This window comes from Mercenaria mercenaria, chromosome 4 (assembly GCF_021730395.1).
Source record: "Mercenaria mercenaria strain notata chromosome 4, MADL_Memer_1, whole genome shotgun sequence".
NCBI lineage: Eukaryota > Metazoa > Mollusca > Bivalvia > Venerida > Veneridae > Mercenaria > Mercenaria mercenaria.
The window spans coordinates 19,139,053-19,154,778 of record NC_069364.1 but is presented as its reverse complement, the minus strand read 5'-3'; the positions used below and the strand labels follow the sequence as shown (position 1 = coordinate 19,154,778).

The window sequence follows — 15,726 nt, the reverse complement described above, 5'->3', positions numbered from 1 at the left end:
GTGGGGATATTGCCCATATGAAAAAGTTATCTCAATATTTCCTTGGATCACGTCAAATTAGTTTGACCTGCCAACATTTGCCTTCATTGGGCTTCAGTATCATTTCACCTTCAAGTCTGTTATGCGCCTGCATACTGTTCTTTTCCCTTAGATACTGATAATAATGATGAGAATCAGTATAAATATCTAACTTATTGGAATGAAATGGGTGGATGATATTTATAACTTTTACTGTCTCTAACACTGGCGTGAATGAGTGCGGTATGAATATCTTTCACCGTTTGAAACAGTGGCACATAAAGTAAGGGGAGTTGTGTTTCACTGGGTCAAACAGCAGCATTAAGGTGAGTGGTTTGTTTTACGTTTTACTGTTTCAAACAGTTGCATAAAGGAGAGCAGTATTCTACTTTTCAAGTTTCAGGTTTATTCAATAAGTTCTCAGTTTGTATACAGTCATACAAAAACATTAGATAAATACAAGATTTCACAAAAATACTACATATAGTCACGCAAATACGAGGGCAACACATTGACATTGTTCTAATTGAGGAAACTATTTATAGATATTCAAACATCATTACAAGGTTAAAAATAGGTCAGATAGTGTCATTCAAAGTGTAATTGAAGTAGACACATGTGGTTGCTTGACCATTTATTCGTAACGGGATAACCATTTATTCATAAGGGGATTACACGTGAGGAATTAAAGAGATAAATGCTTATAATGATCTTACTACGTTATTTAAGAAGAATTTAATGATATAGGCTTTTTAAGAGCAATATTTTTTTTAAAAAATTGCAACCAAAAATGTGAAAGTAAGATTCTTCATATTAAGTTGTAAAATGTTCTTAATTCTTGAAGTGGATTTAATGTGTACTGCTGGGACAAGAGTCGTGGTTGTGGCTAATTTGTGAGTATTTTATACTTTTATAATAAGTATATACATATGATTTTAATAAATTGGTAACCACTGGTGCAGATTTGTACTTTAGGCTATGCACATTTTCATGGACATCTGATTTATTTGTAAAAATTGCTTAATAAGGTAATGCCCTGTACAGCACAGTTGCTTGTCAAGTACAGTGCCATATTATTCAATATGCTCTTAGTAATTTAAAGAGCATATTCTATGGGAGTACAGTACTGAGTAGAAAGTATTTGTCTGCAAATGTAACACTGTAACTTTTCACTGTTTTAGACGTGAAGGGGAATGGTATTTGTAACTCACTGATTTTAACAGTTTCCTCAGGGACAGCGGTATTATAACATTCGCTGTTTCAAACAGTGGTGTGAAGTGGTGGTATTTTAAAGCACTGATTTTGACAGTGGCATGAAAGAGGAGCTGTATTATAACTTACACTGTTTCAAACAGTGGCATGAAGGGGAGCAGTATTATAAACTTCACTGTTTTAAACAGTTGAAATCATTGGACAGGTTGTCTAGTAGTTATAGTGTCGGCTGTTTAATCCGGAGGTCAACTGTAGTCGTACCCTCCCATATGACACAAGTACCACTTTTAAACCTTCCAGGGAATGTAACTACTTTTTACAAGCAGAAATAAATACTGAAACATTTGAAACAATTTCAGTTTTAATACTCTAACAGTTAAAAAGATTGTTGAAGTTACAACAATTTTTTATTCTATTTGATATTCTAGTTAGTTTAAATGAAGCAACAACTTCAAAATTCAACAAGATGACTGAAAATGAAAGAACCCGTTAAAACAGAACAAACTTTAATTAACGTCATCATTTTGTAAAGATGAAAGTCTATTTAAATTTTCATCTGTGAAAATTAAAGAACTCTTGATAAAACTGTACAACAATTTGAATGTATTTCATAAAAATGTAAAAAATGAAAGAACGTCGAAAACTACTTCAACAATCTAATCTGCACCTCCCCTCTGTACAAAAAAGTAATAAAAATATATCCAATATTGATCTCTGATATTTGTGAAATTTAAATAATTTTGACAAAAATTGTATAATAAATTTCGATTTCATTCATTTCATTTGTAAACAAATGAAAGATCTGGTGAAAAAAAAATAAACAACTTCTGTGGATATGGAAAAAAATAATGCAATGTTTTGAAAAATACAACTATTCCGGAACAAAGTTTTTGCATATATTAACTTGTTCGTCAAACAAGTAGGTTTACTCGCTGTTGCTATCAGAAATACACCTGATTCTTTTAAATGGCCTCTGACGAGGAAAATCAAGAGCTGGTGATCCTTGGCTTGAAGGTCCATCTTGAGTGCAGGATATTTGAAGGTTATTTGTTTGTGACAGTTGTTGAGTTTCAGTCCTTCTGCCCATATTAATGATCACATTGCCATGAATATTTGAATTAATGAAAAAAAAACCTGGGGGATACAGTTGATACCAACTGGACCTGAAGTAGATGCATGGTCAGGGTTGCAGACAACGGTGGAGGAAGATTTTGTTGATTTATTTGACAGAATGTCAGATATCTGGCGGTTTTGAACATTGTTTAGTTTGCTGTAATTGTTAATGCTGTTCACGTTCTTGTGTCCTGATATTTGCTTGATGTGATTTGCTGGTATGCTACCATCACTAAGCTTCTGAATCAGCCTTTTCCCCTGAAAGGGGAAAATTAAATTAAAACTGTATATTTTCACCTATAACATGTGAAAATATTACATTTGTTACAGGTTTTCAGTGGATTATTGAGATGATTATCTGTGTTGAATCAACTGCTATTTTCAGTGAAAAGTATCAAATATTCATAATTGGGCTAAAACTAGATCTAATCTTTTCTACTTTAAGCTTTAAGGTACTGAACTTTACATGGAACGACACCTAAAAACGAAATTTTAGGTAAAAAGAAATTATTGTTTCTCTAGAAAACTTTTAAACTTAGGTACTGACAGATTATGTACTGTAAAAGCAGAAACTTACGTTATGGTTTAATTTTCGCTGTATTCCCGAGACCCTGCATCTCGCGAAAATTAATCCTGGCATAAATATTCACCATTAGCATAATTCTAATTCAAGTATGATACCATTTTTACAATTTTGCAAATATTAAACCTTGTGAACATACTCAAAATTTCAAATTCGCAAAATTTTGACCCAGCGAATATATGTTTTTTATTTTATGCTTTCTGATGAAATATTGAGATATAAGTGAAAAATATATTTGATAACACATGAGAAATAGTTGTTTTTACTCATTTTTTTTTTCTTTCATAATTGAAAAGTGTTTGTAATGGGGAACCGGAGCTTAACTGCCTTAAAAGTATAATCATAATTATTGCCAAGTATGAACTCCTCCATGGTTTACTACCTACTGGTCAAGAAGGTAGGAAAGTTTTTGTTGTGGAGGCAGCCTTGGTTTTGATTCCCGCCTCTGGACATTCCGTTGATTTTGAATTTTAAAGATACATTGTAGTTTAGAAAACAAAAACTTCTGTTCTAATGTTCAAAATATGACCAACTTCAGTTCCTAAAAGGCAAAATGTGTGTGTGTGTACGCGCGCGTGCGTGCGTGCGTGCGTGTGTGTGTGTGTTCGGGTTTAACGTCTTTTTCAACAAATTTTCAGTCATGTTATATAAACGACGGTGTCCACTTGTAACAGTGAGCACCATAAAGTTGGGCGTTGTGCTCACTGTTACTCTGACCCATCCTTTTTTGTTACTGCCAAAATGAAATTGCAGAGATTATTGTTGAGTTCCTCGGGTGGAATAAAATGAATCAACCTATCCTCATTTCTTGACATCAAAAAGGCGTCATATCACAGACAGTTTTCTTACGTGTGTTCTCGTTTTCGTTAACGACGAGGAATTCATCAGAATCCACCTCAGAGTCTCTGAACATTCTTTCTCCACCCTGTGCTACCTGGAAGTCGCCAAATGGCTCTGTATCAAAGAAGTTATCCACTATTTGTCTCATAAATTCAGGATCTATTTCCGATTCGGCCATGATGACAGTTGACAGTAAGCAGACGTCAAAAAGTTATACATGTATTGTTTGTATTGTTTGTAAACAATCTAGGGGAGGTCACTCGAATTGCATAGAAGGGAAGTAACCATTGATAGTGTTTGAGGCACTTTAAGGGCAATTTAATTATTAAAAGTAGTCCCAACTGGAGTACTGTGAAAAATGTATTTGATATTTTTCACTGTGAAATTATCAAATATATTTTTCACTTATATCTCAGAATTTCATCCGAAAGCATAAAATAAAAATATCTTGTTCATAATATTGTTACAATGTTTAAAGAATATTTTGTACCACTTCATATAAATGTTTATTTATGAAGCCCGTTCAACTTTATTTTGCAAAATTCGTTTTAATTTATTTAGTTATCTTTGAAAATGTCAATGAAGTTCCTCTTTATAGTAGTTGGTCGATGAGAAAAGTTTATATATATTTTTATTATTATTTTTGTTTCTGCAATAGAAAAAGCCTCATCATTATTTTGTGACGATAGATTCAAATTCAAGACTAATCAAGATATTTTGAAATTTCTTCGTTCCTACAAATATAAACTTCGGAGTGTTTTAATATGGTGTAAAGGATGACTTTGTTTAGTTTTATTCATTCTTGTTTGTTTATGTTGCGCTATGTAATCATTGTTGTTCCCAGTCATTGCTTATCAATGATGGGCTTTGTAAAATGTGAATAAATTGAGACCAGTTTGGAACATGTCTGGATACTGGCGGAGGTTTTGTTTCTGTAGATTCGCCGTATGAATACATCTGCGGATGTCTCTAAATCATAACATGTGTAAGTTCTGAGTTCTAGTCTAGAAGGCGTGGACGGTAGCTTGCACTTGAACTACCGTCCATGAACAGGCTCAATCAAACCGAGCCGGCGACATTTTCGTTTATGTCGTGTTGGGCGACCTGTGGTTTTCTATTTTCCATTTTTTCTTATCATACACACAAAACACCCCAAGAACAAATACCACTGCAATGATAGTTAAAACAACAAATAAACAGCATGTAATAACATTCAAAGGACGCGTTTGTTAATCTTATAATGCTGTTGCTTCGCTTGTATATGTTTTACGACAAATATATTGGCCGTGCATAAACTGCACAAGCCTTAAGGAGGTAGGTTACCTTAAAAAATTGTATATGCGCATGTCCAACCGGAAGCTAACGTGACGATTTACGACGACGTGTACGACAAACTAAATGTGTCTGTATATCCATTCTTCTGAAAAAAATCATGACTCTTTCTCCGATCTGATTCTTCGTGTTTTAATAATGCAGAAATGATGAACAGACTGCCGGAGAAACGCTTCAAAACATTGTTGCCTTAAAATGACGTCATTGGCGTCATGACGTTACGTGTCAGTTACCGCGGAAAATTAATAGCTTTTGTTTTGAAAGTAGGCAATCCTGTGCATTTTCTTTACTTGAACTAACAGTCATTATTTGCTGAAATATTTTTCTTAGTCTTTCGCTCTGAAAAATGATCAGTATTTTTCTTCTTTTATTAGTTATAATGAAATGTTATGCAGATTGTAAGAAAATTGATGATGGTAACTGATGTTTTTGGGAATACAATTGGATTAAGGCTACTTATTACGGCCATTTTCAAATAGGAATTGGGCAGTTTGATCTGTAGTACATATTTTTCAGTTTCCGTTGAGAATTTGTTACTTATACCAAAACTAAGCTCAAAAATTGTTCAAATTTCAATAGAAAATTCTGGTTTCTTGAATTAAATTGATGGTACCATGGAAACGAAGCAAGTGACCTATATATCTAATTGTAAAATTCAAAAGCATTGACACTGCTCTATTTAAGAAACTCAGCCTCGGCTTTTTATTGGCATTTCAACAATATCCATGAGAATAATATTAGCATGCAGAACGATTTTTCCATAAAAAATGTCAGACGAAGGGTACTGCTGTAGGTATTTGAAGCTGTGAAATTTGTTTTAAAAATTCAAATAAGACGGAAATATTACTTACGTTAGAAATAAAATGCTTTAAAGCTACAATAACAAGACAGATTATTTTATTCAGTATTTTTTTACAAGAAATTACGATAAAAAGCAAGATAAAAGCTATTTTAAACATCTCTTTTGCCATTGTTACTTTAAAATGTTAAGAAAAATAGGGTACCATGTAAAGTGCTTGGTATTTTGCTAATAATATTACCCAAATATTCCATGTTGGTCAATAACAGAATGGCACTGAAGCCGTAGAAAAACCCGTTTTCATACATAGTTGTTTAAAAATGGGAGAAAATGCGTTACCATGGAAACACGAGCCACGCGACATATACATTTCTAGCTTATATTAGAAAGCTAACGCGCATACTAATAAAATTAACAATTATGCAGAGTTCTACGGATAACAATGAAACCGAAGTACACTGAAAAGTGTTAAATATACGTATTTTCCTTCTTCTTTCAGTATAAAATACCTTTGGAGGGCCATGTACTTAAAACCACGATCAAAATTGTACTTGAAGGGATAGAGATAAACGAAATGGAGTTTGTAGCAGTTACAACATTAAATTACATGAAATACAAAAACAAAAAAAAATGCTGCGGTTTAACTAATATGAATTTACCCTGGTAACAAGGTAACCTAACTCCTTACGTAGAATGATACATTGTATCATTTTCAATATTTATTCCATAGTGTATTTATATTTTTTTCCAACGACTGGCTTCATTGTAAGTTTATAGTTATCTAAATAACAGCATCTTGTTTTGTAACATATCTATTGCTAGCACTGCTTGATTGATTGTTTAATCGGTGCTTGTAAACAGAGCCGCCATTTGCGATTTTGTCTAACGAAATTGCATATGCCGGCGTTAGTTCGATATAATATAATTCTTTTGAATTATTAACAATTTTGTTTTATTTAAATGCCGTAGTAGGTCCCTATACTTATTACGCTTTTTTCTCTATAGCATGACTTTGTGCTATTCCCTAGTCTGTTGTCCTTGATATTTTTCATTATTTTATAATGTAATGCATTATCGTAAATTCTATAAAATCAAATTCGCCTTTGCTGAAAAGCGAAAACATAAAGGATCCCGATTTCCACTTAAGTATACCTTGGAATCTGTTTTTCATGTCTGATTTGATGATAATAACGATGCTGATGTCGGTAATAACTATTGAATGAACTATTTTGTTTGTTAATATTGATGTTATATATGGAAATAAAATTTATCAGTTGAAGCTTTCAAATATTTCCAAAAAAAAAAAGTTTATAGTATATATATTTGTAATGTCATCATTTAATACACATTTAAATATTAAACAATATCGTGTTTCATATGATTGAGCAAAGCTTGCGGCATTCCCGTGGCAAGGAAAGTGATCTCAACATAACGGTTTTCATTCTTAATTAAAAATATTCATACAAGTAATTGATTGCTTTCATTTGATAGATTATTCTACAGTATCTTTGTCCTTATTTCATTTTGATAATTCGATCTACAACCAAATAATCTAGGTAGTAATTCTAATATGTTATTGGCATCGCGTAACACAGGACACGCATGGTTCTTTATAATATAACTCTCAATTCAAAAAAGAATACTGAACGAGAATTTTAAAACAGATTGCTGCCTATAATAAAAAGAAATGGCACTTTCGTCTCTGTAATGTTAAAAGACATCCAGTTCCCGCAGTGAGATTCAAATGTGTTGATAAATGAGAATTTTAACGTAAATAAGTCTAAAATAAAAAGAACATTTTCTGTTTTCTTGAATATGAAACATATCTCACATCAAAACGGGGCAATTGTCCCATTGTCATTCACGCTATGTGCACGTGAAAGCCCATTTGAAGAATTTTTAGGGAGGACCATATAATGATGCTATAAGACCGATCAAGCGCTTCATGAGAAAATGTTGTTTAATTGTATTTCAATTTTTAGCCCTAGCGGTTCCTTAAAGAGGTCTAATGACCCAACTTGAAGACAATTTAGAGAGGACATTATAATGATGCGACCAAGCGGTTCATAAAAGAGGCCAAGGTGAACCATTTGAACAAACATGATAGCAGGCCATGCAAGGTCGTTGCTGAGAATGTTTTGTGTAAATCTGACTATTTGTGACAGAGGTAAATATGTTTGAGTACAAATGTTGACGCAGGACGCAGGACGATGAATGACTGACGCCAGACCACCCAATTATACTAATAGCTCACCCTGATAAATCATAACTCTCTTTTTAAATGTTTTAAACCTTATTCTTTTGTGTCCTTTTAGGAAATCTTATCTCACTTTCCGTGTGTAGAATTTATTAAAAAAGCTTACATCATTATACGGACGGCTCTTGTTATAAATAGGTTAATAGCCAGTCTGCTCAGCAAAAGTAATGCAAATGTACAGTTCAATGTCTTCATTAGTAGCTTGTTTCGATTAATTCTTAATAATATCTTAACTGTAGAATCCACCCACATTTATTTTTCAAAACATCGAATAGACTTAAATGAAAACTTACATCCGGAAAATCAACATCCATACAATCCGTATACATCTTATCCTGCAAAATGAAAGAGAGCACTGTCATGCATATAGCTATTAAACATGAAGTATGTCTGGTATGGTAATGAATACTGTGTAAATTATTATTACATTTAATTTATTCGTAACTTCTGACTTCAAATTTCAGGTTTATAGTAATCAATCTTAGCATTAAATCATGAATTGCACCGTTAAAAACCTGTTATTAGATAGAACCTTCTACAGCATATAATTTGTCTGCTGTCAAGCACATAATATTATGTATTCAATGCAATTTGCTAATACTACATATCCGAGCAAGTTAAAGGTGGGGGCAACAGACTTCCCAAGCAGGCAATTTGGTCAGAACAGCTGAGTGTCACACGGCGTTCCTGTACTAATGATCGCAAATTTTATTCTACCACGCCAAACAGCAAGTACTTCTATACACGCTATCTTAAAAATTCTTTCACAAAATTAAGTACTTCATACTTTTCAATTTGATTTTATGCCACTAACAAAGCAGCAGTCAACATTAAAAACTTAACTTTCCCATGGAAAATGTTTCTTAAATTGATGAATCGTTATATTTTAAACTTATTCTACACCAGGCACATCATAACATGACTTTGGAAAAAGTTATTTGTCATTTTAATTTTTATAGATTTTCCCATAGAAAAATCGTTCCAATATTTTGGCCATAGGAAGACGTTCCTATGGGAATCATTTCCTATGAGAAATCCTTTCAATGGGAAGACTTTTAAATTATTTATATGGGAAATATATTTTACGGGAGATATTTCCCATGGGAAATATTTCCGACGGATATATTTAATATAGAATAAGTCATGTGTATAATTTTCCACATAAAGTTACTTTATAAGAAACTGAATATTCCTAACTGAATAATACCTTTTTAGATATGGAAGTCGTCGATACAGGAAGTGCGTAAATGATTATGTTACAATTTTGAAACAGACTGATTTTTGCTATTCTTAACGCAGTTAAAATTTTCATGACAAACGGTATATTGCATATGAATGTTCTGCGCTATATCATACGGAATTCCGTTAGGGTCCTCTGATCTGAAACGCGATACTCAATAGTGCGATGATAAAAACGCAAAATCACGAAACTACGAATGTGAAAACGTGTGTATGTGTGTGTGGGGGGGGGGGAGGGGGCGGTTGGCGTCTTTTTCAATAATTTTTCTGTCATATAAACGACGATGTCTACTTGTAGCAGTGAGCACAATGCCCAACTTTACAGTGCTGTCTCACTGGAATATCACGCCGTAGACAACTGGCATGATACCCCACCCGTAGCATTACGATGATAATAACACGATACAACGATAAACAAAACGCTATAATACGAAAGTACGATGAAGATAATACGATATACTATCTCGTTTTTACCATTGTGATATCGCGATTTCGATATTATAGTAGCGTGATTTCGTACTATCGTACTGCCGCGTTGGGGCATATCACCCAAGTTTCATGTTAATCCTTCAAAGGGTTTATGAGCAGAAATCCAAAGGTTCCAACCTTCCCTGGTGACAATGATCTTGAGTGCCAGAAGTCGGCTCACAAATTCTATACTTTGTCTTGGGAGGGGGAACATGTCAGTCACGCTCATTGATGGAGCAGGCATAAAATCAAAGGTTTGATCCCTTGACCTTGACTGTTGAACTTGAGCTGGTAAAATTATGATGATTCCTATAAAACGACACTGTGCCGTATTCGTACTTTTTACCACCCAAAATGTATTAGTTTATACATAATTTATTTTAGGTCGATTGTGAAGGAAGTTCTACAACTTATATTAATCACTCTCGACACCTCATTCCTGATGGAATCCATCGCCACGAGGGTATGAGAGAAGAGGCCAGCTTCTGCCCTTTTAATGCTGAGCACCAAACAAGGGAGCCACTGGTACCATTTTTGCGTCTTTGGTATGACGCGGTCGGAGATCGAACCCATGACCTCCCGCACTAGAAACGGACGCTCTACCAGTAGGCTATCGAGGCGGTATTCAGCTTCTAATCATGTTACTATAATAATAACTATAAGATTACCAAATCTGAACCATTTTTATGTTAACAAGAGCTGTCCGTAGGACAGCCAAGCTCGACTATTCGAAATAATGTCCCAGAAGCAGGAAAATATTACCCAAAATATTAAATATCAAACGAGTTTTAAGTTCAAAAGGGGACATAATTCGACCAAAATGCATATCAGAGTTATGGGACTTGATGCAACTAGTTTTATAAACCCGAAAGCACATGTGAAGTTTCAATTCAATATCTGCATTAAGTCCAAAAAGGGGCATAATTTTCCAAAACTACATGTCAGAGTTATGGGACTTGACCAAGTGAGGTTGTTAATTGATCTAGAAAATGAAAAATAAGTTTCAAATATATATGCCTCTAAGGTATTAGGCCCCTAATAGTAATGTTTAAAAAATGGCATTTGCTTGGTATATTCTTACAGTTGACCGTGCTTCGCACTTCTAATTATGCAAATTTTTAAAAACATTTACCGTGCCGTTTTTTTATAAATTTTGTGTAATTTATGGTATTTCCTAAAGCTCAAGTTGAGACAAATTACAAAGTGGTGGCCTTTATCTAAAACGTTTTCAGAGAATTCATTATTCCATTATTTTTTATGAAAGAAACATCAAACTATTGGTAAACAATCATAACACTTAAAATAAAAACTGTCAATATCATTTTTTCTAGGGTGCCTCGAGTAAACGGATTTAATCAGACAGAATTCAAACTGTCAAATATTGAAAAATTATGGTCGAATCCTGCGGGTCTGTTTTGAATTTTGCTCACTTCATTCAAAAATAACCTTGGGGCAGAAGTAAAACCTACCTATATTTCTTCCACAATATGTAATCTAAAAAATGAAAGCAAAATAGAGAACTTTTACCGCATGTAACTCAGTATTTTTAAAGATGTCTAACTCTACCCCTTCTACTTTAGGGGTAAATTCAATTTGAACAGCAAGAAATCGCATATTAAATGATTTTTTTCCACTTTTGTACAATAAATCAATAACAAGTCTTAAAAGAAGTAAAAACTTACTAGAAAGAAAAGAAAATAAGAAAAAGAATTAGTCCCAGTAGGGCTTGAACCTACGCCCCCCTGAAAATTGCTGTCAAGGTAGGTTTATGGTAGGAATTGAATACTCTTCAAAAAGGAGGCACTCTATTATGGGCCTAATACCTTAAGTAATATCTGTATGTACTTGCACGCACAATTTTAACCAGGAATTTCTTAGTCCAAAGGGGGCATAATTTGGCTAAAATGAAGGTCAAAGTTATGGGACTTGATGCTATCGCACTAGTTTAATAACCTCAAAGACACATGTGAAGTTTCAATTCAATATCTGCATTAGCTTTGGAGATAGTAACTTGCATGTATAACTTTAATCAGGAGTTTATAAGTCCAAGAAGGGGCATAATTTGCCTAGAATACATGTCTGAGTTATGGAACTTGACCCAGTGAGGTTGGTTATTTATCTAGAAAAAGAACAATTGTGTGTCAAATCTATATGCCTTTTAGTAATATCTGTATGTACATGTACTTGCACGTAAAACTTAACCAAACTTTTCTAAGTCCAAAAGAGGGCATACTTTGGCCAAAAAGAAGGTCAGAGTTATGGGACTTGGTGCTATCAACTAGTTTTATAACCCCGAAGACACATGTGAAGTTTCAATTCAATATCTGCATTAGTTTTGGAGATAGTAACTTGCATGTAAAACTTTAACCAGTCCAAAAGGGGGCATAATTTGCTCAAAATACATGTCAGAGTTATCGAACTTGACCCAGTGAGGTTGGTAATTGACTTAGAAAAAGAAAAAAATAAGTTTCAAAGCTATATGCCTTTTAGTAATAGCTGTATGTACTTGCATGCAAAAACTTAACCAAGGTGTGACGCCGACGCCAGGGTGAGTAGAATAGCTAGACTATTCTTCGAATAATCGAGCTAAAAAACGCCTGTTCAAATTATTTCGATCGTAGTAGTGGCTCAGTCTGCACAGTGACAGGGTCGTGCAACAGCACAGTCAGTCACGAATAAAACAAATCCACATTAATGCTGGTTTGCCGTCATTATCACATATCCAGATATAACTTTTATATTTATACGCAGATGGTGTAGTGAATTAAATCTAAGAAAATAAATACTAATTTAAAATCTTCAATTAAATATTTGTTGCAATTATAATCTGAAACGTACTTATTTTGTTCGCAAAATACTACATTTGTAATGTGCGGTCAGTTTTTTATCTCTACATAACACGGAGAATTTTTTTTTCGGGGATTACATATAATTATTTGTATCGAAAAAAAATCTAAGTCTAACTATTTACGCCCAATAAAGAATCAATGTATGCCTAATATCGAGGCTTCACAATCAGTCTTGAGATATTCATACTTAAAAGAAATGAAGCTCAGCAAATGTTCCCGTCGGTTTAAGAAATATTTGCTATATTAATTTGAATAGTAGTTTCAGCTCTTTTGTAAAGGGAATTCTAATTTAATCTCTCATCTTCAATAAGATGAAGTAAATAAAAGATTGAACTGTGCAGAAAAATCCTATTAAGATTTTTATCCTAAATTAGATCTAGGAACAGACGAACTAACAACTTGAATACTAATATTAAGATAATATTATTTCTATGAAATCAACTATTTAGTGATATTTGTTTACGCTGAATAAACATTTTATAAGATTTTCCTTATTATTAGGCGATTCTGTTTTCAATGACGAGTTTCAGCAACTTTTCCCTCAAAAACTGGTGCCAGGTAAATAACTATTTTCTGTACTCATTTAGACATCCTTGTTATCATTTGTTATAAGAAGATCGAAAAAACTATTATCGCTTACACTCACTACAACAATCTTAAATTTATAAGTATTTTTGAAAAAAAATCCGCAAATTATGGGGCAAACAAGCACTGTAGCAAGTCTAGAGATCATCGGTTAGATGATAGGGGATGAAATTCCTCGAGACGGTAGCGTCCGTATATTGTTATTCTTCTTTGTTGTCTGCATATACTAAGACAATTATTTCGATGTTTTTTCAGTTCCGGTTTATGTACTATCTGCAGACTGGTTGTCTGCAAGAACAACACAGCACCCCGAATCATTATGATTATATGAATAATTATGAAGAATTTAAAGTGTGCATGGGAAAATTGGAATTTTACATATATATGAAATTTCAAACTTTGCTGTTGGAAATTGTTTAAGAAGAGATTATCGTTCATGGTGTTGTTATACTGGATGCGCACTTTTTTAGGAATAATGTGTGAGCATTTTAACAAATATATTTATAATTGTGAAGAAATTGTCAAGGAAAGAGTGATTTAACAGAGAAAAGCATATTAGAACTAACGTTACATGATACAAAACTGACGCTAAATAATAAAAACAACTTTAAATGGTTTAACATTTTTAGGCTCGCAAAAATACAAATCGATGGCGCTAAAAATACAAATTTTCTATAGGGGTATATGGAGAATTTCTTGATTTGTTGACGATTTCACGAAATTATTATCTCATTTTATGCACGACTTGTCACACAAAAATTATAATAATATATAGCTTTGTATGTTTTCAGTTAAATAAACAAAAAGATTTTCCTAACTGTGTTTTCCCGGAGTGCTCGCCTTTGTAAACGAAGAACAAAGTGGCATGTCATGTATTCGGTCTTTATACACTCTCTACCCTGTTATTAACATTTTAATGGTAAATATTGGAATCAGTGGTACATTTTTGATGTTGTAGGTCCTTCCAACTGAGTTTCAAACGTATCCGTGCCGTCGTTACATATGCAAAATGAATCCAAATTTTAAAAATATGTTACAAATTATTTACAGGCACGTAGGAAGCATTTTTAGATTGGGGTGGTGGGGGCACACATTTTGAAAATCAGCCGAGCTATAAGTAAAGAACGCTTTTTTTGTTTTTCTTTAGTCAAAGCACTACTTGCTGAGCTGCATTCTTAGGAAGATGCGTGCTTAGCGCATCTAAGATTATTACAGAACTGCAGGTCACAGCTCAAATTTTCACTCTTATTACAACAATTCAAACTTATAGTTTTGCAAATTACCCGCTGCAATTGTATAGTTTTGTTTAACATGGATTCAATAATTACTGTTACTGTTCTTTCAAGATTCCGGACGCTTTGTTTCATGACAACCATTTTTTGCATTTTAAAATGTGATTCAAATGCAATTTCAAAGCAGAGAACCCACTAATACTACTAAGATTTCTACGGACTTATACAAATTCGGTAAAACATGATTCATAAATAATATTTTATGAGTCTATGTTTTAGAAACATCACAACTCCGACTGAATACGTACCTTTTTGGTATGTGGAGAGTCTTATAGGAAAATAAAAATGTATATAACAATTAGTAGAACTTCGAAGAAAAACAACATGCACAATGACAGGTTAATACACAGCTGATGTGAAGACGTGTTTGACATTCCAGATAATGAAATAGACTACTGTTATACTGATGTAAATGGTAGTTGTTAACATTAAAAGCAACAATACAATTTACTTTTTAGTGGTTGAAAATCACAAATATATTTATCGATTATCGATCTGAAATTACAGAAGTATCTCTCAAAAAGAATGGGATGAACTACAACACATGGTGGAAATCAAATACTGACATTGAAACGTGCAAGAAGACTCATTTTATAGGATGCTTTCCAGGCTCGGTTCCAGAAAAATTTCATTTGGGGCGCATGCTTATCACAGGTAATGTGCATAGAGTGGGCTATGTACGGGAAGTGGTACCCCCAAACGCCTCCTGATTTTGAAAATATGAAAGTGTTATCAAGGTGTTATTAGAATGGATTAATTTTCACGCATTGAACGTACACATGCATTGAATGTACATCTCAAACCTAGGTTAAATTGAATCTTAACTATTATTCTTCTTGCTTGCATTCTTTGCTTCCAAAGGATCTTTTTACAGATTTTTTTAGTCAGCGTAGAACACACATTCAATGCGTGCGTACTTACCGTGGTATGTTAAGGACATGCATTTATTTTGTTTAAACTTTAAACTATCTCGTGCCTCGTGCGCAAGACATCTTATCTCGAGCGTACGGCATCTTATCTCGTGTGCACGACACCTCATCTCGTGCACACAACATCTTATCTCGTGCACACGACAACTTATCTTGAATGCACGACATTTTATCTCGTGCGCGCGACATCTTATTCCGAACGCATGACAT

The 15,726-nt window shown here is 33.6% G+C and overlaps 1 protein-coding gene across 1 annotated transcript in view; it reads right to left on the bottom strand.

Moving 5' to 3' along the window:
• Window positions 1-262: 262 nt before the first annotated feature.
• Window positions 263-15,726, bottom strand: part of LOC128556233 (uncharacterized) — a 108,564-nt gene continuing 93,100 nt past the window's right edge. The window contains exons 9-10 of the mRNA XM_053540611.1: window positions 8,448-8,489; window positions 263-2,601 (exon numbers count right to left, since the gene is read on the bottom strand). Of these exons, the coding sequence (XP_053396586.1) occupies window positions 2,326-2,601; window positions 8,448-8,489 (318 nt within the window). The 3' untranslated portion in view covers window positions 263-2,325. The remainder of the gene's footprint in view (window positions 2,602-8,447; window positions 8,490-15,726) is intronic.